The sequence below is a fragment of the Artemia franciscana genome, chromosome 5, assembly GCF_032884065.1.
Source record: "Artemia franciscana chromosome 5, ASM3288406v1, whole genome shotgun sequence".
Lineage (NCBI taxonomy): Eukaryota > Metazoa > Arthropoda > Branchiopoda > Anostraca > Artemiidae > Artemia > Artemia franciscana.
Genome location: NC_088867.1, coordinates 19,831,381 through 19,855,710, shown reverse-complemented (window position 1 = coordinate 19,855,710; position 24,330 = coordinate 19,831,381). Strand labels below are relative to the sequence as shown.

At 33.9% G+C, this 24,330-nt stretch overlaps 1 protein-coding gene across 1 annotated transcript in view; it reads left to right on the top strand.

Moving 5' to 3' along the window:
- Positions 1 to 24,330, top strand: part of LOC136027072 (triokinase/FMN cyclase-like) — a 45,981-nt gene extending 21,651 nt beyond the window's left edge. Inside the window, exons 5-10 of the mRNA XM_065704008.1 lie at positions 3,540 to 3,781; positions 9,025 to 9,184; positions 10,903 to 11,001; positions 12,526 to 12,680; positions 15,586 to 15,725; positions 23,923 to 24,330. Coding sequence (XP_065560080.1) covers positions 3,540 to 3,781; positions 9,025 to 9,184; positions 10,903 to 11,001; positions 12,526 to 12,680; positions 15,586 to 15,725; positions 23,923 to 24,238 — 1,112 coding nt within the window. The 3' untranslated portion in view covers positions 24,239 to 24,330. The remainder of the gene's footprint in view (positions 1 to 3,539; positions 3,782 to 9,024; positions 9,185 to 10,902; positions 11,002 to 12,525; positions 12,681 to 15,585; positions 15,726 to 23,922) is intronic.

The following is a 24,330-nucleotide window of genomic DNA, read 5'->3' as shown; positions in this document are numbered from 1 at the left end:
GCATGTACAGCTGGGCTTGGTCTCCGGTCTTGGTACTCTGATGATTTTTTAGTATTAATAATAATAATAGCTTTTCGGCATTGATCATTTCAGTGGAGTCATCGGTCTTGGCAACTTATTAGTCCTTCAAATTTGTTTTTTATACAAAAAAGGAAAAAATGTAGAGACGAAAATATACAATAAAAAAATAAAAAAGAAAAGTAAAAAGGATTTTCAGCCGATAGAAAAGAAATAACGAAAAAATAAAGCCAATATTTTTATAAGGTCCTCCACCAAGCCATCCACAGCATTATAAAAAAAGGGAAGAAATAAAAAGTTAAATTTCTTGGCGGAGGTCCTTGCCGAAGTGTCTACTTTGTCTTTCTGTTGTTCCTTTTCTACTAGCTGAAAATTACCTTAGTTGCGGTTTCTAATTTATGATTAATTTTGTTTTTGTTCTTTTTTTTTCTTTTTTTATCACCGTCATGTATAGCCAGTGGGGTCTTAGTTTTTTAAGTTTTAATTTGTTTGGATTTTCAGAGCCCTTTCAAATGAGAGGTGCTGTTTTGTAAATAGTAAGGCAGGTTGTCTTCTCTTCTGTCCTTCCAAGGTCAGAAACAGTATTTAATCCGGATGCTCTCAGTGGAACTACCTTAGTAGGTGTTTTTCCGGATAATCTCAAGTGTGCTCGGATCATTTTTCTGTATAAAGGTGGACCGAGAAATGATCCAGCAAATTATCGACCAATTTCAGTTTTATCAGTATCTAGTAAAATCTTCGAAAAGGCTATGCTTTCTCGTCTCCTTACTTTACTAAAATCTAAAAAAAATCTTCATGATTTTTAATTTGGTTTCCGAATGAAGCACTCCGCTGAACATGCCTGTATGACCCTTTTGAATTTTATACATTCTGCATTAGATTCGGGATTAATTTTGGCTGCTATATTCCTGGATATTCGTAAGGCATTCGATTCCTTAACCCATAACATTCTTCTATCGAAGGTGTCTTATTTTGGTATTAGGGTAATGTATTTTCTTGGTTTCAGTCTTATTTGAATGATAGGTTAATCACTTTCCGTTCACCCTCAAGAGTGAATTTTGGCATGCCTCAGGGAACAGTTTTAGGGCCTGTGCTATTTTTGATTTATGTAAATGATCTTTTTTATGTAGTATAAAAGCAGAAACTTGTTAACTGCTATAGACTCTGTCATCCTAAGCCTTCCCTTGCCCATAGTGCCAACTATAGTTCACCATCTTCTGATCTACTTGTTTGTTTTGCTGATGACAGCACACTTGGCACTTCGGGAAATGGCGAGTCTGAGCTTCGATTAAAGTCGGAAAATTTGTTTGAGAGAGTAATTTTGTGGTTTGATGCTAATTATCTTACCCTAAATTATCTTATTACCTAATTTTATGATTGCACATGGTAAAGAATGTGATTAAAGGCTCTTTTCCTATTTCGAAAGTTTTAGTTTTCGAGGGTAATAGCTATGTCTGTGGAAAAAATGAAGATATTAGACCATTCTTGTTGATGAAAACTTGTCTTTCAAACGTCACATTGATTTGATGAAAATGAAGATGTGCAGGAGTCAGGCTATTTCAAGGAATCTTAAACATATTTTCCCTGGATCAATTTTGAAAATCCTTTTTCACTGTTTGATCCAATCTTACGTTTCTTACTGTCCAATAGTATGGATGTCAACCTTTCCTTCATTATTTCAACCGCTTTCTAATGTTTACAATAAAGCTAGAAACCTCATTGAGGAAACTAATTGTTCAAGAGTTATCCCATTACTTGATTTCGAGTCACTGTATATTCTTTCGTGTGCATGTTTTAATTAATCTTAGCTTCAGGGTGACCTCCCCCATCCCCTAAGTATTCCTCCATCTTTTGCCTCTGATCAGAATAATTATAATCTTCGCACAAGGAGTTATAAAACTCCTTGTGTAATGTCAGATTTTAATCCTTAATTGCGAGTCATACTGTATGGAATAAGTTGCCCTAATCTGCTCGAAGGTGTCACTCATTCGGTTTGTTCAAAAAAATGCTAAAAATTCTTGGGCTTCTAAGAAGTTATTTTATCTTTTTTTTTCATATATATATATATATATATATATATATACATATATATATACTCATTTGTCTTCCCCCTTCTTCACAGGGCACAGAACCTTTGGGGGGAATAGTAAAATGTAATATTGAATGTGTATTTCATGATGGATAAATCTTATCTTATCTTAATAGATAAAATGTAGATTTTGGATAGAATGGGGAGCTCTGGATTGAGATAGAAGAGGATGGAGGATGATCATGGATAGATGTGTTGTCCCCAGGCGAATTGATTCTCAGATGGTTTTTTTTTTAATAGTAATTGCAGTTCTTTGCAATAAGGGCTTTAAGAAAGTCGTCTATTTTGTCGTAATTTGCTATCTTGTCTCACTGTTTTCTATTTAGGAATAGTCAATCAACTATTGACGATTATTTGTTTACTTTTCTCTAATTTGTTTTTATCAAAGATTGCTATCTGTCGAATGTTGAAAGTTAGCCAAAATGGGCTGTAATGGAATAGCCTCCATGCAAATCCACAACTAGCCTTATCCAAGGGGAACAAAAAACACGTGTGCTTGACAAGAATAGAGACCCATGTTAATGTCAGTTTAGTCAATAGACTTACGTACAGGGCCAGACTAAAGGGCACTTGGAGTGATTGGACCCCATCGAGCCTTGCATTTGAAAAGGCCCCGTGTTACCATTAAAATGAACAAAAAAAGATTTTGAAATTTAAAGCAAATCTTTTTTAACAAAAGGGGATATATTATGAGTTATTCATAGTATATATTATGATATTCATAGTATATAAGCATATAGTGTGATATATACTTAATAATATAGAAAACTGATACCCGTAAAAGTTCATATCAAATTTATAAATTAGTCAGAATAGTCCTATATTAGAGAGATTTTGCACTAAGTACTTGAACTACTTTGCGTACGTACATTACTATGGATGCTGATTTTATTTAAATATTTAATATATAGAGAGAGCCACGTAAAAAAGGATTCAATCTGGTCCTGCTTACGTCGCTCCACTAGGGTGCTTTGTTTCAGCCAATATTTAGTTAAAGATGGCACCATTTTTGGCTCTCTGTCAATATTTAAGAATTGAAGAATAGTTACGGTGCTTTTGCTCTACCTTAAATGATGTTTTTTTCATTTTATTTTATTTTTTATTCGTAATGAATATACTTGAAAAGGAGTGAAGATCCAAGGGACTGTTCATAAAAACATCCTTTTAATATTAGTGTTGCTTTACTTATCGAGGACATCGAGAGAATCACTATTTATAAAAGCTCTGATGCACAAAAAAAAAAATTTAAGCATAAAACTGAGATCGGTGCAACCACCTCTTTTGATATTAAGTTGATTTTAAATTGGGGCTGACAAGCGCAAAGAGAAATAGTCATATACCATTAGATAATTCAATCTGTTTTGATTCGTATAGACATATTTCCAATTTGAAAGTTTGCCTCATTTTTTTATGATTACTTTTCATTTTTCAGAAGCCTTTGGTGTCAGAGTGCGTCGCTGCTATGCTGGTCATTTGATGACTTCTTTGAACATGGCTGGTATTCAGTTTTCAGTGTTAAAAATTCCTGGAGACAAACAATATTGGTTTGATTTATTGGACGAACCTACTAATGCCCAAGCATGGCCTAAATGTGTTTATACATCTTCTTCTTTTGAGAGGTTCACTCCAAGTTATATCAGTGATGAAGGTCTACGGTGGACGGCCCATTTTGAGGTAAGATTGTCACAAAAAAGGACGTCGTAAGGCATAAAATAAACACTAGACCTCCATAGGTCCAATAATTTGCCTAATGTTACCAATATAAAATATTTATTTTAAAATCAAATTATTACAAACCAAGATGAGACAAATTTATATTTTAGAGTAAAAAAACAACAAGAAACAGACCAATAATTCTAGATATAAGATAAAATATTTATTTTAAAATCAAATTATCATAAACCAAGATGAGACGAATTTATATTTTACAGTAAAAAAAAAAAATAAGAAACAGGCCAATAATTCTAGATATAAGATAAAATATATATTTTAAAATTAAATTATCACAAAACAAGTTTAGGCAAATTTGTATTTTGGAGTAATAAAAACCAAAAAAGAAACAGACTAATAACATCAAAATGTAGTGGTTTAAAAATAAAATTTAAATAAAACTGGCTAGTGAATGCTATAAACGGACAGAATGAATAATGGATTCATTGACTGTTGGGTAGCACCGTCATTTGAATGGTCAACAGAAACACCAAAGGAGAGGAAAGTAAGGGAACTAGTACAGGTAATAAAAAGAGGGGACCTATTGGGACGCTTTATCAATGTTTTAGTGATGTAGACAAAAGGTTTTTCATATATTTAAGGAATGCATTGAATAGGTGACAAGGTAGATGCGGGCTGAGAAACACATTAGGGCGGGCGGAAAATTTTGTATTTTCGGGAAACTTTTTTCAGTGCGGTGGTTTGGTATTACTTTTTTTGCAGTCGAGTGTTGCTAACCTAGTTTTTAACCTGGAACAAATCATTAGAATATAAACGCTGGAGCAACCCGCTTCCATATTTTGTATAGTATCTGCTATAGAAATGAAACATTTTAATCTAAAAACAAAATAACAAGAAACAGACCTTGATTTGGAAAATATTTCTATAACTGAAACCTGGTTGCAAAAGCAAACATTTCCACAGGTACTTGCTAAAGGACTGATCTTGTCTCTTTGATTAAATTCACAAGCGCCAGGAAAAAAAGCAAGATAAATTGGCCGGACAAGCAAAGACACATAAAATATCCATTATATGAGCTTAGACAATTTAGGCTAGAAGTATAATGATAATAATTTAGCTCGCTTATACTATGGCCTAGAATATATTCCAATATATTGTTAAAATTGTTAAATTTGAGATTTTTTTTTATAGACATTTATATATGCGAAAAATAGGGCCTTTGTCGCTGAGGTATGAAAAGTGCCTATGCCAAATGTCTATGCCAATCATGTTAAAAATTAAATAAAAAAAACAAGTTTTTTCAACTGAAAGTAAGGAGTGACATCAAAACTTAAAACGCACAGAAATTACTTCGTATATGAAAGAGGCTGCTTCCTCATCAACGCCCCGCTCTTTACGCTAAAGTTTGACCCTTTCTCTCAATTCTTCTTTCTAAAACAGTAAAAAACTTTAGCGTAAAGAGCGGGGCGTTGATGAGGAAGCAGCCTCTTTCATATACGAAGTAATTTCTGTGCGTTTTAAGTTTTGATGTCACTCCTTACTTTCAGTTGAAAAAACTTGTTTTTTTATTTAATTTCTGAACGTTTTTGAATCAATGCATGTTTTGATTTTGGCTCTCCGCAGAGGAATAATCAAAACGAAATTTGCATATTTTTTTTTTTGGCTCAATGGCTTTCTCATAATTTTGATCGAATGATTTTGAGAAAAAAAGAGCGGGGGACGAAGCCTAGTTGCCCCCCGATTTTTTGGTTAATTAAAAAGGCAACTAGAACTTTTAATTTTTTACGAATCTTTTTATTGGTAAAAGATTTACGTAACTTATAAATTAGCTTACGTAAAGAACTTTTGTATTCTCATGTTTTATTACATATATGAGGGGATTCGCCCCATCGTCAGTACCTCGCTCTTTACACTAAAGCTTAAATTGTATCCCAATTCATTAAGAATGACCCCCTGAATCACAAAAGCCGTAGAATAAGTAGTTGAAATTACCGAAAATACTTTAGCGTAAAGAGTGAGGTATTAGAAGGAGGCGAGCCCCTCATATGGGTAATAATTTCTGTTTGTTTTAAGTTTTATTGCTGTTCCTTACTTCCAGCTGAAAAAGCTTTTTCACTTTTATTTTTTAATTGTTTTTTTTTAAATAATGCTAGTAAATCCTGCTCTCCCTTCATGGAAATTTTCTTCTCCCATTACAAATTCTCGAAGGAAAGTTCCCCCAGCATATCCCCCTCTTCTCAACCCCTCCCCCAAACCAAAAAAATCCTCCTGAAAACGCCTGTATACTTCCCAATAACCATTACTATATGTAAGCACAGGTCAAAGTTTGTAACTTGTTGCCCCTCCCACGGGGACTGTGGGGGAGTAAGTCGTCCCCAAAGACATAGTTATAAGGTTTTTCGACTACGCTGAATAAAATGGCTATCTCAGAATTTTGATCCGTTGACTTTGGGAAAATAATTAGCATGGGAGGGGGCCTAGGTGCCCTCCAATTTTTTTGGTCACTTAAAAAGGGCACTAGAACTTTTCATTTCCGTTAGAATGAGCCCTCTTGCAACATTCTAGGACAACTGGGTCGATACGATCACCCCTGGGAAAAAAAAAAAAAAAAAAAAAAAAAAAAAACAAATAAACACGCATCCGTGATCTGCCTTCTGGCAAAAAATGCAAAATTCCACATTTTTGTAGATAGGAGCTCGAAACTGCTACAGTAGGGTTCTCTGATACGCTGAATCTGATGGTGTGATTTTCGTTAAGATTCTATGACTTTTAGGGGGCGTTTCCCCCTATTTTCTAAAATAACGCAAATTTTCTCAGGCTCGTAACTTTTGATGGGTAAGACTAAACTTGATGGAACTTATATATTTAAAACCAGCATTAAAATGCGATTCTTTTGATGTAGCTATTGGTATCAAAATTCCATTTTTTAGAGTTTTGGTTACTATTGAGCCGGGTCGCTCTTTACTACAGTTCGTTACCACGAACTGTTTGACAAGATCTGTCAAAATAAATAGTCGAGTTAATGGGTAAGTAGTTACGTGGACTTTCGCGCGACAACAAACCCTCATAGGTTTTCTACAGCGCGAAAGTGTTGTTTAAATTATATATATTATTTAATTTTTTATTAAATAAATATATATTTAATTCGCAAACTGTTTTCTAGCTGTCCTCCTTTTACATTGTCATCTACATTACTGGTCTTTTGCGATGAAGAGTTAGAAAAAGCAGTTAAACAATCAAAAACAATGAAGCATCAGAAACTTAGAGCGTGGTAGATGAGTTTTTAAAATGCTGTTATTACAAAGTTGAAAATGACGCTGGAGATTAGCTCCTGGTCCAAGCTGCTTTTCTAAATTTCTTTTCTGATACATGTTGTGCTACTTCGCAGACTGTTTTCTAGCTGTCCTCCTTTTACATTGTCATCTACATTATCTCAATCAAACATAATATGTCAATATTGATAAAATTATTTGATAAAATTATATTGATAAAATATTGATAAAATTATATAATTATATTGATAAAAATTATATGATGTTGGTTAAAAACAAAATAATTATGATGTAAAAAGAAGAAAGTCATTAACGTGCTTTGACATGCATGTTATTAACACGCTTTCTTTGTCATTAACATGTAAACAGGCCATCAATATGCTTTCCCCCTCCCCCAGAGCTGAATACGAATCAGAGTATTAAATAAGCATACATGTAATAAACCTCTGGTAGTACAGTGGATTGATGCTCTGTTTAACAAGGGGCCCGGGGTTTGATTTCCGCTGCCGTACGGTTGGGTGACAGGCTTGCTGCAAAGACCCAGCAACTGAAATCACTAACCTGTAAGTCGACACAAACCTGTTGACGCTATAATTCGTCTGTGGCTTTGGAGAATCTTTATCCTTTTATATTTTATGCACCTAATAACGTACTATTAAAAAATGACATTATTTTCAATAAAACATAGTCTACATCTGTATTTCTGAGTCCCAAGGTTGAGGGACCACGTGTCAAAGGTTGGGTAGTTCTGCCCCGCCACTCTGTTATGTTTTTTGTAAGATTTCCGAATATGCTTAAAGAGTTAAGTTTGTATAGCTTCCAGATCAGATTACGCTTCGTAAGAGATCCTGAGAATTTTGGTATTTTGGTAGCCATGGGCTTTTGAAAATGAGGTTTCGAGGTATTGGTATTAATAACAGACGAAAATATGGTATGTTACTGTCTGAATCTATTCTTTTCATTGCCTTAGGATTTCTAATATCACATTGGTGTAATATTAAATGAGTTGATGGCTTATTCTAATATATACAAGGATAACTGCAAAATTTTTTAGGGATGATATTCAGTGTTGAATTGACTATAGTTATTTCTACCCGACATGATATAAGTTTTTTAGTCCACTTAGGGTCTTTTTATTTCTGATTCTCTTGTAAAGAAGCTATATTTCTGATCTAAAATTTATGTAAGCTCCAAAATCTTGATTGTCGTTATAATTTTTATTATTAGTTTCCGTTGGAAAGAATGATTTATATATATATATATATATATATATATATATATATATATATATATATATATATATATATATATATATATATATATATATATATATATATATATATATATATATATATATATATATATATGACAGAAGATTCTTGGAATTAAAGCAAAACAAAAATGCGTATACTTATTGATGATAGGTCTATGTTGTTTTTCTTTTTATTTTCTACTCTTTTTTATTATTATGACTAGTTGTCGTACCAAAGAATTTTCACATAATATTCTAGCGTACTTAAAAAAACAGTAATTCGTTTAGTAGTATAATAATTAAAAAAGATTAAAATCAATATTATTTTAAAATAACTCACAAAAATTATAAATCGTTGAAGAGGACATCTCATCACGGAGAACCGTATTTAAAAAAAAAAGAATGGTAATAATATTTTTTTATTATTTCTGAAGATAAATAATTGCAATTATAGTTAATAAGTTAACATTCACACATGTATGGGCCAACACAACTAATGCTAAAAACTAAAGTATTGGTAAATATAAGTGAAGGGGCTATGGACGACGAAATAATAGACTTTTCGTCCAAAGTTTCTGGAAATCACTCTCACAAAAATTATAGTTATTATTTTTTTTATGGTCTATGTATTTTGCTAGCATAACGAACAGATATTGAAAGTATCTAAAATTTCGTTTATGACACGAATCCCGGACTGCTTCAACCTCTCCTTTCTTTTACAGGGAAAAGGCCTGCAGCTTAGTGAGAGGGGTCAGATCGCAGCCAGAGAGGGTCTGAGTGCTGCGCTTCTTGCTCTGCGTCATAACGAAGAGCTGCTCAACACACTTGACACTGGTGTTGGTGATGGTGACTGCGGAACTACGCTAGTCAACGCTGCAAATGGTATTTTTAGTGACTTTTTGGAAATCAAATGCTAATGCATCCTAAAAAGCATTGGGGTAAAAGTAAATTGAAAAATCGAAAAAAAGTAATGTAAATAGCAGTTATAAAACTAACAATTGTTTCCAAATGCCTGTTACTGCTTAAGAAAATAAAATAAAGGATAATCAGAAATAAGACTTAGCTAAAACTTGAATCTAGAGCATAAAATAAGTGAAATACTTTTAAAATCGGCAAAATCTGAACCTAGCCGATACCCAAATCTCGGTATCATCATGCAAACATGATTTCCCGGAAAATGATTTTTCTCCCATAATGCCGCATAAACTAACACTCTGGTGGATAAGTATAAATGTCACGAATGATTGTCCCTAAGCATCAAGTACATCAAATCATCCAAGTTATCCACCCCTCTATTAATTAGAACTACAACAAGTGTTTCGACTGTAGAAATCCTTGACCTCAAAAGTATAAAATAAATAAATACTTCTAAATCTCCAAAACATGAATCTATTCGATACCAAAATGTCCAGCTGCTTTGAAAACTAAATTGGCTTGTTAGATGTTTTTCAAAAATTGAAAAGTAGATAAGGCCCGTACCGAGAATTTGGAAAGGAGGGAGGAAGGGTTGACTAAGGAAAATGAAATATTGATAGGTCAAAAAATATTTATTTTTAAATACTTATCCACATTTTGCTGCCTGAAGGACTCATACTTAGACCCATTCTCCACTCTTTTTCTACTTACGCTTGTGTTAACACATTCATATGTTAAGCCAGACCTGGAAATGCTAAGAATTTAAAAATGGCAATAATGTGCTTTTTAATGAGAAAGGTCTTTCTAATATTTGATTATTTTCTAATTAATATATTGGCATCTTAATTAAAGAAAAAAGTTCAACGCAATAAGCCTACGCAAAAGTAATTCACGGCTCGATCAACTTTATTCCTTGAAATAGTAATTTGGCTAGTAAGTAAATTCCATATATTTATTCCATTTAAGAAAATGTAAGATGGACAGATAATATGCGTTGGATTTAGATTCTAAAATCACAAGCAAAACAAAATGAGAAGGCAAATAAAATTACTCACCAAATAGGAACTACTTATAACAACTTCCCTAACTCTTCTCCCATTCTTTCTTCCACCTTAATTAGCTTAAAAATTCCAACTTTCAAACTTTGTTAGTGATCTAATAATTTTGAAAATAGACCTTTTGAACGACGAATTGCCTTAAGAACAACCAAAAATTACATATCCCAGGATCAATCTGCTAAAAAAAAGAATTTTTGAATATATTCACCGAATTAAAAAAAGGCCAAAAAGAAAAATTTAAAAGAAAAAAAAACATATTTACTATGAATTAGGAAATGCAATCGATAATCCTTTCTTTTAAACTAGTTAGGAAATGCCTGCCACCATCAGCGTGGGTTGGCTCGAAAATTGATTATGGCCTTTTTCCTTTTTTTTTGCTCCACCTTTCAACTCCTACAATCTCTTCTCGAAATCTAAAAATATTCCAAACAAGATTTTTAAATAAAAAAAAAAAATTATAATATGATTTGTATTTCTTAGAATCCCAAACGCCTTCGGTAGAATATCCGTGCATCCTTTTTGTTTACTACCTGTTTGAGTGTTATATGTATTTGATGATAATCGAAACATATAAATCCTATTATAAAATACAGAAAGAAAGATTGAGCATATTGATTTTTGTTTTAGCTATTGAAGAGTTAATTGGAGAACTGAATTTTGAATATCCATACACGTTGCTTCTCCAGCTTGGTCATGCGGTAGAAAGTCGAGTTCCAGGAACCACTGGTAAACTATCTTTTTATCTTACTCGTTATAGCAATATTATTTTTTATAATAACGAATTGCAATTTTTTTTTGCAGTTTTTTCTAAAAATGAGCTAGAGTGGGAGAGGGGGAGTAGACGCATTGTTCACCACGCAGGCCCGATGACCTAGTGACATTATAGGCCTTCATATTCATTTGTCCTACGTTTGACTAGTATCTTCATTTAGTTTCTTCAACAGCAGATTTTCGTGTCAAATTCAGCAGTAAATTGAGGCTTTTTGCTTGCTTTAGAAAAAAAACTTTTGGTAGCCTATCAAAATCGTTTCATAGAAAAAGAGCTTTCCTTTTTGGAAAAAGTTATTACCACATAGTCAAGACATCCACGTCATTTTTTTTCTGTTTGTCGTCTTTTTTATAATTCGAAAGCTTTGGAATATTTCGACCGAATTTGCATGGCAAAGAAACAAAATCAGTAACGGATTTGCTGACGGCCTAGATAGAAATACAAACTCAATATGTTCATTTTTGTATGCTAAATTGCAAGCTTATCAAAACCTTGACGGACTAGCTATAGATAATGAGTTAATGTAGTGATTTGCACTGTACTCACTTTTCCTATTTGAGGACTTTGAGGGTCCAAAATAATCCTTCCTTTTTTTTTCTGACGTCAAAGAGTTTTTGGAAGTAAAACAAAATTTACATTTATCAAACTGAATTAGTTTCGATTGCCAAAATACCTTGCTTCTTGAAATTCATTGATTTGACAAAAAATCAAATTGACCAAATTGGCCTCCTGCCTTTTTTAGTTTAATTGGAACAGCATAAAGTGGACGGGGAGGGAGGAAGGTTCGCCTAACCCCCATTAAATATAATAAAGCAGTGAATTTTCAAAATCATAAAAGGATCTTCAGAAATCTAAGCTTTAGATGCCGTGTTAAACGTTCTAATCATCTAGGAAACAAAATCCTCAACAGATTGACAAATTTGCCTTTCTTTGGCTTCAAGTACGGACAAATTGTACGAGTAGATTTGAAAATCTAATAAATATCTAGAAATTATAATGTATATGTTCTAAGTTGTTCGAAATTCTGAAGTATTCTAAAGTATCGATTTTATTTTTTGCATTCGTCACATATAAGCAATGCTACGGCTGGTTGTTGTTTTGAGTAGATGTAAACATGTGTTGACATTAATTTTATGAACAAAAGAATTGTTAGCATTAAGTACAAATCATTTGATGCTAACACTATCGCAATGGTCCACAAGATGAAAACGTTTTTGTCAGTTGCTGTTTCATTATTTCTCATAATTTAACCCGTCAAATAAGCAAATAAACCAATTGATTATTACAACTCAGCCCGATTTAATGAAAATGGATACCCCAGTTTTTAATGGTAATTTATTTTTATGATTTTTTTTTCTTTCCAAATTTGAGGTAAATTGCAGACCATGTTCCTAATGGTGACGTTTTTTTTTTGCAAGTCTTAGATAGGTTGTATGCCATATTTTTTACGAAAGAGTTAATTTCTTATTTCTAAATTTCAGGTGGGTTGTATGCCATATTCTTTACTGCTGCCGCGGAATGGTTCGACACCTCTGAGACAGATGTTAATTGGGCTAAATGTTGGGCTCTCGCTTGGAAAGAAGGGATTAAAGAAATAATTGATTATGGCGGTGCTAAACCAGGAGATCGTACTATGGTATTCAGACAAAATCATATTCCCTTCCTTTTAAGACTAATTAGAATATTATATCTTTAGGTCTGTCCACGAAAATAATCTTTCTTTTGTATGACGTTAAAATAAGTTTGGTGTCGTATCTGTAAGATCTACTATTTAGGTGTAGATAATTCATATGAGTATAGGGGTATACATCATATATTTGGTCACAAAAACAAGAGGGTATAACTAACGTACGTTTTTTTCAAAAATTGCGTTATTATGCTTCCTATAGCTCTCTGAATTTTAATGCACTAGGTATATTTTAAGAGGTTTTTACTTAATAGCAGGCAGGGAGGAGCAGTCATGATTGAAACAAAAACAAAATAATTTTTCGAAATTCCAATAAATTTGTTTTCGAAAGAATATTTTACTATTAAAACTAATCTTGATAATAGTTCTATCCAGAACTAATGAACTAATCATTCCTGAATCAGCTGCAAATGGCAATTTTTTTCCAGTAGCCAGTTTTTATTAAAACGACTTTTTTAAATTTTGGATAACTGTGGTCATGATTAGGTCTTTACTATATTGCAGCTAGATTTACTATCTAGCTTTACTAGATTACCACCAAAACCATGAAACACAGTAAATGATGAATTAAGGGGAATGAGGCTTTCCTAAAATCAGTGGACGCTCACTGTAACAATGTTGAAGTTCTGTCATGGCCTGTAGTTAATTTTGCGCATTTAACTTTTAGTATCAACGAAAAAGATAATTGATGAAGATTAGCCGTCTATGCCTGGAAGCTTCATTTTTGGCATCAGGGGCAGATCTAGAGTAAATTATTGGGGGGAGGGGTTAATGTGACAAGGGCACCAATAAGTAAAATTTTGGGGGGAGAGGGGCAATGTGACAAGGGCGCCAATAATTGACCGAATTGACAAATTTATTAAAAAAGAGTTAAAAACAGGAAAAAACAAGGAATGAAGGTGCCTGAAAAATATTGGGAGGGCCCGGCGTCACCCCGCCCCCTGGATCGGCCAGTGTTAGGCATCTAATACTTTCTTGCTTCAGTCACAATCAAGTTTTTTTTTGTTTGTTTGTTTTGCACGGAGCTGATGCTCTCAGTTTCAAGTTTTTGGAATATTTTTCGACACCCAGCTTAGACCGGGTTAGTCAGACCAGGCTAGTGAGTTAAACCAAGATATATGCATTTATAGTTAGTAACCCCTTATCCAGTTTATGTTAAGCTTCAATTTAAGGAGGAGTTTGCTCTTAAAGCTCCGAGAATCCGTAAAACCTTACGACAGGAAGACCTTACCAAACAGATATATTCGATGCAGGTGATCTGTAGAACAGTTTTTACCACAACTGAGACCCGATACTACTGTTGTTTTTCACTTAAAAGTCTTTACCGAATTCTTCACTGTAAATGGTATTAGTTGTTCTGATTCTTATCAAGCTAGGTCTGAAGCGCTAAGGATTCCTCTCTTACCAGTTTCAAAAAAGGGAATAACACTATTTTGGCAACACCGCCTTACTGTTTTTAAACGTTCTCATTTTCGAATAGTACGTTTAAGGAGTAACTTGGTCTGATACTAACCAAAACTCTAAAAAACGGAATTTCGATAGCAATCGATACATCCAAAGAACTGGACTTTTATGCCGATTACAAATATATAAAATCGTTATGTTTAATATTACCTATCAAAAGCTACAAGCATGAGAATGTTTGCCCCATTTTCTAGAAATGGGGCAACTCCCCCAAAAAGGCTAGCGATATTAATGAGATGGTGAATCACCATCAGATTCACCATATCTGAGAACCCACAAAAGAGGTTTGCATTTATCATCCTGTGCCTAATTATAATTGTTTTTTATTTCTGTGTTTATCTGCTCTTGTGAATCTAAACTAAAGCTATAGGCCTTTGTCACTAGTTTTAGTTGTGTCTAATTATTATTTATTCTTTTTCAAATTTTTAGTTTTAAACATGTCTACCTTTATTTTATTTCTTTTCAAATTATTTGTGTTTCGTTTTACTCTTGTAATACAAAAATCTTATATTTTACAAGAAAACGGTTAGGAATCAGTTTTTTTATTTACTTTTATACATTCATTAATATAAACTGGTATAGAACGAAAGAAAAAACTAAACAAATAAAATCTTAAAAGGTTCCATAATTTTCCATAAAAATTCAAAAATATGCAACTGGCTCTTCGACATTAATAAATTTGAAACATTTTACCGAGCCATGGCGTTGCTTAACGCGTACGATTGATTATATTCAAAAATTACGATTATACTAGCAAAGCAAGTGGTAAGGTTTTGTTTTTGTTAAAGTAGGATGTACTGATTAAGAAAATTATATTTTCAGTCGAGAAGTACAGAAATTTACGGAAATTATGTTTCTGTCGTTTTCTTGAGGCTAATTTGTCGGAAATTACCCAAAACCTCGTTCATAGTGACTGGTACAATCTTTCAAGAATTTTCCAATGGCTGGTCATGCAATGGCTGGTCATGCAATGGCTAGGGTATCCAATCCCTCGAGGCTGTTTAATTTCTTTTTTTTATTTTTTTTATTTCAAGCCATGGTGGGTTTGCTGCTCCTTCCCTGATCCAAGATATTCTTTTTAAGATCTACTAATCATGTTCACGGATCCCCACTACCCTCTGTGAATGTCACAGTACCCCCACCCCAGATGAGTACTGGTTAGTGCTGAAAATTTCATTGTCAATCTAAAAATACCAAGACACATTTGCTGTCATATGTTTTGAGCTTGAGTGGCCGTAAATTCTATTTACATATTTCAATGCCTTCAGGTATAAATGTATTAAATCTATTTTTTGAATAATCCTACTTTTAATTACTAATTTATCAACTCTTCTATCTTTTTCAAATTTCACATTCCTTACTCTAAAAAAATAGTTTTTCTCCCGTTTAGCTTGATGCTTTATGTCCAGCATCGCACAGATTTTTGGAAGAAGGCTTTGACGGTAATACAAATCAAATTTTAGAGAGTTTGGGAAAAGCAATAGCTGCTGCTGAAGCAGGTGCCCAGGAAACAACGAATATGATTGCAAGGTAAAAACAGTTTCTTGCTTAATTCTTTCTTTTCACTTCAAGAATTATGATTTTTGCAACTTGGCCTGCCACAACTATCTTTCGCTCTGTATTGTTTAATTGTTTTCGTTTCCAAAATCAAGGATTTTCCACTCCTGAATGTTAGTGGTTAACGTCTTGTTTTTACTTTTTTAGCTGATGTAATGTTTGACCATCATTAAATGGTATTTAGTGTATGTATCAAGCACAGGAAAAAGCTTTTGGCTTTTTTTCAGATGGAACAAAGTTAAGAATGAACCCCAAAGAACCCGGCAGCAGAGTCACTCAAATATGATATCAAATCCCAGAGAAGCAACTTTTTAGGAGATAGGCATATTATATAATCTAGTCAAAAAATACAAATGGTTTACCATCTTGTACGCTATATGAAGATACAGTTTTTGTTAAAAATTACATTTTATTTCAATATGATCGTCTTTGCTTGCAAAAGGCACTAGATATAGAAATGCTCTTTCAAATTAGTCCTTAAATATCTGTCTATGATGTTTTAGGGCCCCAGTAGCAGCGACGAAAAAAAATTAATAATGAAATGCATAACTGCTTTCCATGCGAAAATGTAATTTTCCCTGTTCTCAAGATAGAGGTCTGTTATTCCTGCACATGGGGTTTTCGGCTACGGGTATTTCATATGGTGCATTTCATTTTTAATCTTACACCATTTTTTAGAGATTTCAGGCTGATTTTCGAAATTCCCATAAATTTGTTTTTGCAATGAACTTTTACCATTAAGATTAACCGAAATTATCGTAACCAACCCTCAATCAGCTTCAAATGGAGATTCTTCTCATCTGACAGTTATTTTTTGAAGCGTTTTTTTTTCGGCTGCTATGGGCTGAACATCGTTCTTAGCTAGCTTGCGGTGCATTCCGCAACCATGATACTGGTTCCAAGTTCCCTTATTCTTCACCAAGAGTAGAATTATATCAGTTGATGTGGTACTACATCTGTCGGAGCCGGATTTTTTTTTACATCCGCTGTCCCAACAAGTCATCATCCTGACTCTTCTTACTTTCTGTTCATTCGCATGTTTCAACTATCTCCTCTGTGATTTTCAATTTATAGGAACAATCATTTTCACACGCATGGGAAATGACACGGGTCAAGAAATCATGACTAATATGTTAGCATACCTGAATGTGCCTAAATTACAGATCTGATAAGCAGGAGTAATTATCCTCAGCTTCGATAAACGGCTTAGATAAGTTGCAGGACCGCGAAAACTCTGCAAGCATGGAAAGTTAGTGATGATAACTAACGTCATTCTTAATGGGTTATTTGGCATAGAGATGGAAAAAAGAACAGAGGCTAGATTCTGCAAAATTTAGACGTTAACCCTCAGTCGCGCAAAATTTTGACGTTAACCCTGAGTCGCGCAAAATTTTGAAAGCATTATTGTAATTTTAAGAGTGTAGCAAAATAACAGGAAAGCTGCTATACAAAAGCAGAGCAAGTATTAAACTTTTGAAATTATGTCCTTTATTTTTTTTGTGTCTTGGCTAGCGTTATTTAAGGTTTTTATTTGTTATTATATGCTGGCTTTATTTTTGTACCCAAACCGGGTTTAACGTAAAAATCTTGCCTAACGTGGTCAGTGTTGTCCTATCAAGGTACTCGCGCCATTTCAACTAGCGCTTGACTGCAAGCGAGTACGCAGGAATTTATACCGAGATGGACGCGGATGGAGAAAATTACTTGGGGTGGGGGGGGGGTTGCGAGACAAGCATAACTTTGAATTTTTTAAGGAAGGGGGCAAGAAACCAAGCCCAAAAGATTTCCAGCTCTCAAGTAGCCTATTTATTTTCAAAGCAGAAGCACTCTTGTCTAGTGATTCCATTAAAATTTTGCTCTTTTCTTATGGTCAATATTTCCAGATGTATGTCAAATGATAAACATTTGTACAGACACAATATTGAAATGGTTGCCAAAAGTTTGTTTATCGATGACCTTTCATCCGGAGGAAAATATCGTCACAAAATGATAAAAATGCGTTTGTTAACAAGCACAAAGCTCAAGCAAATCTCTAAAAATATGTAATACATTTTGTTACATGGAAAATATCAACAAAATATCTATTAAAAGTATAATAAGAAGTGATCAGTCACGAAGTCCTCCAGGTTCATGAACCTCTAGACAAGTGCACTCGAAAGGATGTGAGAGGGCAATTACTCCCTCCCATTTTCTGGGAAAGTGCATAATATGTATATGCATTACAATAATTTGTAATAACCTAAAAGAAAAATACAGCATATTTCCCAAAAAAAGCATTTTTTTTCTCTTTTTTTGTAATTTTAAGGTTAAAATGTCATCGCATGGAAATTTTTAGATCGCAAATCGTTTTAGAACTATCTAAAGGTTGTATTGTCTATTGATGTTCCAAGTTTACGGATATATTGGGAGAAGGGTCGAAGGATTTTCTGTGCAGGGGAAAAGGTGTTATAAGCCTCAAAAGATAATTATGCATGCCAAAGTCTTCAAACCTCAGTGAACTTTCAAATAAAATGGAGAAGTAGGGGAGAGGGGAATTTCTCCGTCGTCTCCTTTCATTCTGAGGAATTTTTTAGAACTAAATCTTTTAAGTGTAACAAAAAAAAAGACTATATTCATAACATGAATATGAATTTCATATGCATACTACAACAGAAGAGGGAGGGGCACTTTGTATAAAAAAGATTTTTTCGAAGAAATCTCCTTGAAAAGTGCGAAAATGATGAACCTAAAATTCTTTCATTGATGACGGAAGCATTGTTGCATAAATATATATATTTGAATATACAAAACGGTGGTTTATGGACGGGGGAGTGGTGACAGTATTTCTCACATTCAAGAGAGCCCTGGATCAAGTAGCTTATTGTAGCAAGCTGTAAATAAAGAGCGAACCTTTTCAATAGAAACACAAGTCAAAAAAAATGAAGGTTGATCACGATGTTTGTATTAAAAGCATCTGCTATTTATACTGATTCTATATATGCAAAATTAATTAATTTTAGATTTGCCCAATTTTAAAAGAGGCAATTAACGTATGAAGATTCTCAAGGTTTTACAAAAAGAGGCCAAACATTCTAATGAGGGAAAAAGCATTTTGGTCAATTGGTTCTTACAACTAGAACTATTTCCAATAATGCTTCTAACAAAAGAAAATCTTATCGGGAAGGGGATGAAAGCACTATGCTTGACTAAATCAAAAATTTCGGAAATCTATTGTGTTTGTGTCAAACGCATAGCCTGCATTTGAGAAAGTAAGGATTTGCGCCATAGGTTGGATAATACATGCCGAAAAATACACATTGTCAAAAGCTTAAAAACAAGTGAAGGCTCTCATTGTTATTTTAAACAGATTTTGGTAACGAACTAAAGAGTAACCGATAGTGTTAATAGTAGGTAAAGAGTAGGCACTAGTTGATAAAGGTTGCCCACTGTAACCGAAAGTCTAAAAATGGAAATTTTGACGACAATAAATATATCGAAAGAATTTGCTATTTACGTTTATTTAAGATATTCAAAATTTATTGAACTCAAAATTACAAATAAAAAGTTCCAAGCCTGAGAAAATGTGTGTGATTTTAGAAAAGGGGAAATCAACCCCCTAAAAAGGTGCAATCTTGATGTAAATCGCATTATCGTATTCAGCGTTTCTAAGAATCCCGCAGCAGAGAATTCAAGTTTCTATTAACAAAAACACAAATTTTACATTTTTTTCGAGCAATTTGGTAACGGATGCGTTTTTTTTTTCGAACGCAATTTAAAAAAAAATAAACAACTCTGTCCACTTTTTAAGAAAGTGCCGATTTCTGCCATTTTATGCCGTAAAACCGAAACTATGGCCCGACTAGGACCAACATGCTATCAAGCGACAATTCTGCGACAGTTAATAGGCTTAGAACGATCGAAAAGCTATCTAAATATCCTCCCAGTTTCAGAGGTCATACTGCCACATGGTGTCGCATTCGTCCCGAACAAATAAACAACACGTATTGAAAGAATGGTCATTATGTACAACTTACACGCGTTATTATTAACGTTATATAGTTCTGCATTATTGTGCACCAACTCTTGGGAAACTGGGGAGGTCAGTGGATCTTTGTAGGGGGAGGAGGGTTGCTTGAAGCATTAAACGGTGCATTTTTATGGGAAAATTTTTGAGCTTCTCACGAGAGACCCTTTTGGCCTATTTTTTTATTATTCTCATTGGTGCAATGACGCAGCGACTTTTTTCTGTAATAAATATCGCATCATTTGATTTCTCGTATCGCCTCATATGGTACAATATTTTTGGACCAAGCGTGTAATATAGATGCTAATTAAAGAATGGCGTCCCTCATATTGCAGAAATATTTTTTATTGGGATTATAAAAAATCACATTTACATGATGTCATTTGGCGGCCGAGGGAATTCCTAAGGATATGTATGGAGGATGCGGATAATTTTAGAGTGTTATATGATAGTTTACGTATATCTATTTATGTTGACTTATTTATTATTTTGCTTGGTGCAAAGACGCGACGACTTCTTTGAGATAAATATTATATCATATGCTTACCTGCACAGACTGTGAAGGGGGGGGGGGCGGTTAAAGCGACCCTTTTTTCTCAGTCCTTCAATATTAACGCTCTCACACAAGAGCAATGGGATAAAAAGTTTAACAATAAATTTTTAGGTGTTATTGATTTGGCTGGATGGTTCAAACATCTATTACCGGATTCGGAAAAACAAAATCCAAAAATATGTATACTATATGGAAAATATAAGAAATAAGAAGATCTCATACTTCAATGAGACCAAAGGTCCCCACCCTACGTTGTTACCAGACGCACAGTATCATAAGAATAAATCCCCATCTTTTGAAATTTCAAATCCCGACAGAAAAGTACACAAGGATTTTTTCGAGATGGCGAGAAAGGGGGGGGGGCGAAATAAAAAATACGCAAGAGAAAGGCACATGATTTGATGAGGTATACAAAATGATGAAAAAATTGTGAAAACCTAAAGCTCTTAGGATGGATGAAAAGCCAGTCTCTCGAATGGGCATTTGAATAAAACCATCAATCACACCTATTTGAAATAGGTAATATTTTGTTAGTAATCTTGCAAGCTTCATAAGTCAGATATTGTTGTTCTTCAGATGCCGTCCTAAGCTGACAAGGCTTATTTCAAGAGGTCAGAACTTTCGACGAGTGTATTAATAGTGATCTACTGTAAGCGATTAGAATATTCCTTATTTCGTAGTTGTCCATTTTGAATATAGGTGCGGCTTTTCAATAAAGGAAAATTTAATGAACACATAACAGTGAAAATGTAACGAAGCCCGTCAGCCGTACCCACTTCAGAGGGGTTTGCAAAACCACCCATGATTGGGACAAAAAATGCTTCAGTGCCTCCAATAAAATGAGTAAGATTATTTTTATATACTATAAGCCCAAATGAATATTATATGCCAAAATGATTCCGTGGGGTTCAACGTAACACCGCAGTTTTAGATTTTTTTTTTTCCTGTTTAAGTTTTTTCTTGTTTAAATCCTTGATCAGAGAGATGTGCCTGCAGAAAGCTTAAAAACCTAATTTTAACTCTTCTGGAATGGATTGAAAGTGTGAGAGGGGCTTCTTTGTTTGGACAATTCACAAGTGAGGTATGACTTTTACATTTAGAATTTGACCAACCAATATGGTTGGTCAAATTCTTAATATTTTGATGGTTGAATAAAAAGGTATATGACGATCAAACAGTTCGAGGTAACGAACTGTAGTAAGGAGCGACCCGGCTCAATAGTAACCAAAACTCTAAAAAATTGAATGTTGATATCAATAGCTACACCAAAAGAATCGCATTTTAATGCTGATTTTAAATATATAAGTTTCATCAAGTTTAGTCTTACCCATCAAAAGTTACGAGCCTGAGAAAATTTGCCTTATTTTAGAAAATAGGGGGACACATCTCCTAAAAGTCATATAATCTTAACGAAAATCACACCATCAGATTCAGCGTATCAGAGAACCCTACTGTAGAAGTTTCAAGCTCCTATCTACAAAAATGTGGAATTTTGTATTTTTTGCCAGAAGACAAATCACGGGTGCGTGTTTATTTATTTATTTTTTTTTATTTATTTTTTTTTTTTTTTTTCCCAGGGGTCATCGTATCGACAAAGTGGTCCTAGAATGTCGCAAGAGGGCTCATTTTAACAGAAATGAAATGTTCTAGTGCCCTTTTTAGAGTGACCAAAAAAACTGGAGGGCATCTAGGCCCCCTCCCACGCTCATTTTTCCCCAATGTCAACGGATCAAAATTTTGAGATAGCCATTTTGTTCAGCATAGTCGAAAACCAAAATAACTATGTATTTGGGGATGATTTACTCCCCCACAATCCCTGGGGGAGGGGCTGCAAGTTACAAACTTTGACCAGTGTTTACATATAGTAATGGTTATTGGGAAGTGTACAGACGTTTTCAGGGGTATTTTATTTTGTTTTGGGGGTGGGGCTGGGGGGAGGGGGCTATGTTGGAGGATCTTTCCTTGGAGGAATCTGTCATGGGGGAAGAAAAATTCAAGGAAAAAGGCGCATGATTTTCTAGCATTACTATAAGAAAACAATGAAAAATAAACATGAAAACGTTTTTTCAAATGAAAGGAAGGAGTAGCATTGAAACTTAAAACGAACAGAGATTATAACGCATATGAGGGGTTCTAAAAATACTTTAGCATAAAGAGCGAGGTATTTAGGAGGAGATAAATACCTCGCTCTTTATGCTAAAGTATTTTTGGTAATTTCAACTATTTATTCTACGGCCTTTCTGATTCAGGGGTCATTCTTAAAGAATTGGGACAAAACTTAAGATTTAGTGCAAAGAGCGAGGTAATAACGAGGAGACAAGCCCCCTTGTATACATAATAAAAATAAAAGTTTGTTACGTAAGTTGCTAATTTTTAAGTTACGTATAATTTTTACTAATAAAAACGTTCGTTAAAAATTAAAAGTTCTAGTTGCCTTTTTAAGCAACCGAAAAATTGGAGGGCAACTAGGCCTCCTTCTCCACCCCTTATTTCTCAAAATCGTCTGATCAAAACTAAGAGAAAGCCATTTAGCCAAAAAAAGAATTAATATACAAATTTCATTTTAATAATTTATGTGCGGAGAGCCAAAACCAAACATGCATTAATTCAAAAACGTTCAGAAATTAAATAAAAAAAACTAATTTTTTTAGCTGAAAGTAAGGAGCGACATTAAAACTTAAAACGAACAGAAATTACTCCGTATATAAAATGGTTTGTCCCCTCCGCAATCCCTCGCTCTTTACGCTAAAGTTTGATTCTTTGTCACAATTCTACTTTTTAAAACAATTAAAAACTTGACTCTTTGCCACAATTCTGCTTTTTAAAACAATTAAAAGCTTTAGCGTAAAGAGCGAGGGATTGCGGAGGGGACAAACCATTTTATATACGGAGTAATTTCTGTTCGTTTTAAGTTTTAATGTCGCTCCTTACTTTCAGCTAAAAAAATTAGTTTTTTTTATTTAATATAGGGATAAAACGGCATTTTGACCCAGATTTTCTTAAACAAAACTTTAGTAAGCATGAAGAACATCGACTTTTCGTAGATTCAAATAGCTATTACGCCTAGGCTAATCACCCTTCCTATTGTTTTCTCCGTCAGATTTAAAGCTTCTTTGTAATAGAAACTGATCCTTTATATTTGCAGATTCAGGTTAATAAAAACTTAATAAAAAATCAGTAAAAAAGTGCGCAAAAAAAACACCATCTTGCAATATTTAGTTTTTGAAAGAAACTACAGAAAATTGACGAAGCTATTGGGCTTTTAGGAGGACGTTATTAAAGTGACATGTTGAAAGAGACTCCATTCAAACGCGTAAAATTATCTTTTGCTTCCAAATCATTCCAATACACATAAAATAGTATATACATTAGCCTATACGAACGTGTTCTATGCCAATGAGCCACGAGCAACGTGACAGAAAACCTCCTACTAGGAATTTGCTAGGAATCTAAGAGTCGGATTTTACTAATAATTATCTTCCACTATATAGAGATATAAAACGTTTGGCGAGGTTTTAAGAAATACTTAGAACTCCGAACTTTAAAAAAATAATAGATTTAAATATGACTTAAACAAAGATTATTCAAAATTAATAATTTTTTTCCCCATAAAGGGCAGGAAGAGCTAGTTATGTGAGCCAAGAAGGCTATGCACAACCAGATGCTGGTGCTATTGCGGTATCTTTATGGTTACGTGCAATGTATGAAGCCATTCGTACCGTTCTTTGGGAGCATGAACCCGAGCCTGTTCCAGAACCTACGCAAGAGCCGGAACCTCTAGAGGAAAAACAAGAAACGGCTGAATCTGATACATCAAGCAGTTCAAGTTCAAGTAGCTCTAGCAGCTCTGAATCAGGTGATGACGGAGAAAAGATGGAGAAGAAAAAAAAGAAAAAGAAGAAGAAGAAGAAGCTTTTTGGGATCTTTTAACGCTAAGAATGTGTGCCTTGAAATAACAGTGAATGACATTTTTTTGTAGATTTATACATTTACAAGCTTTGAATTATAAGGCTTAACTATGA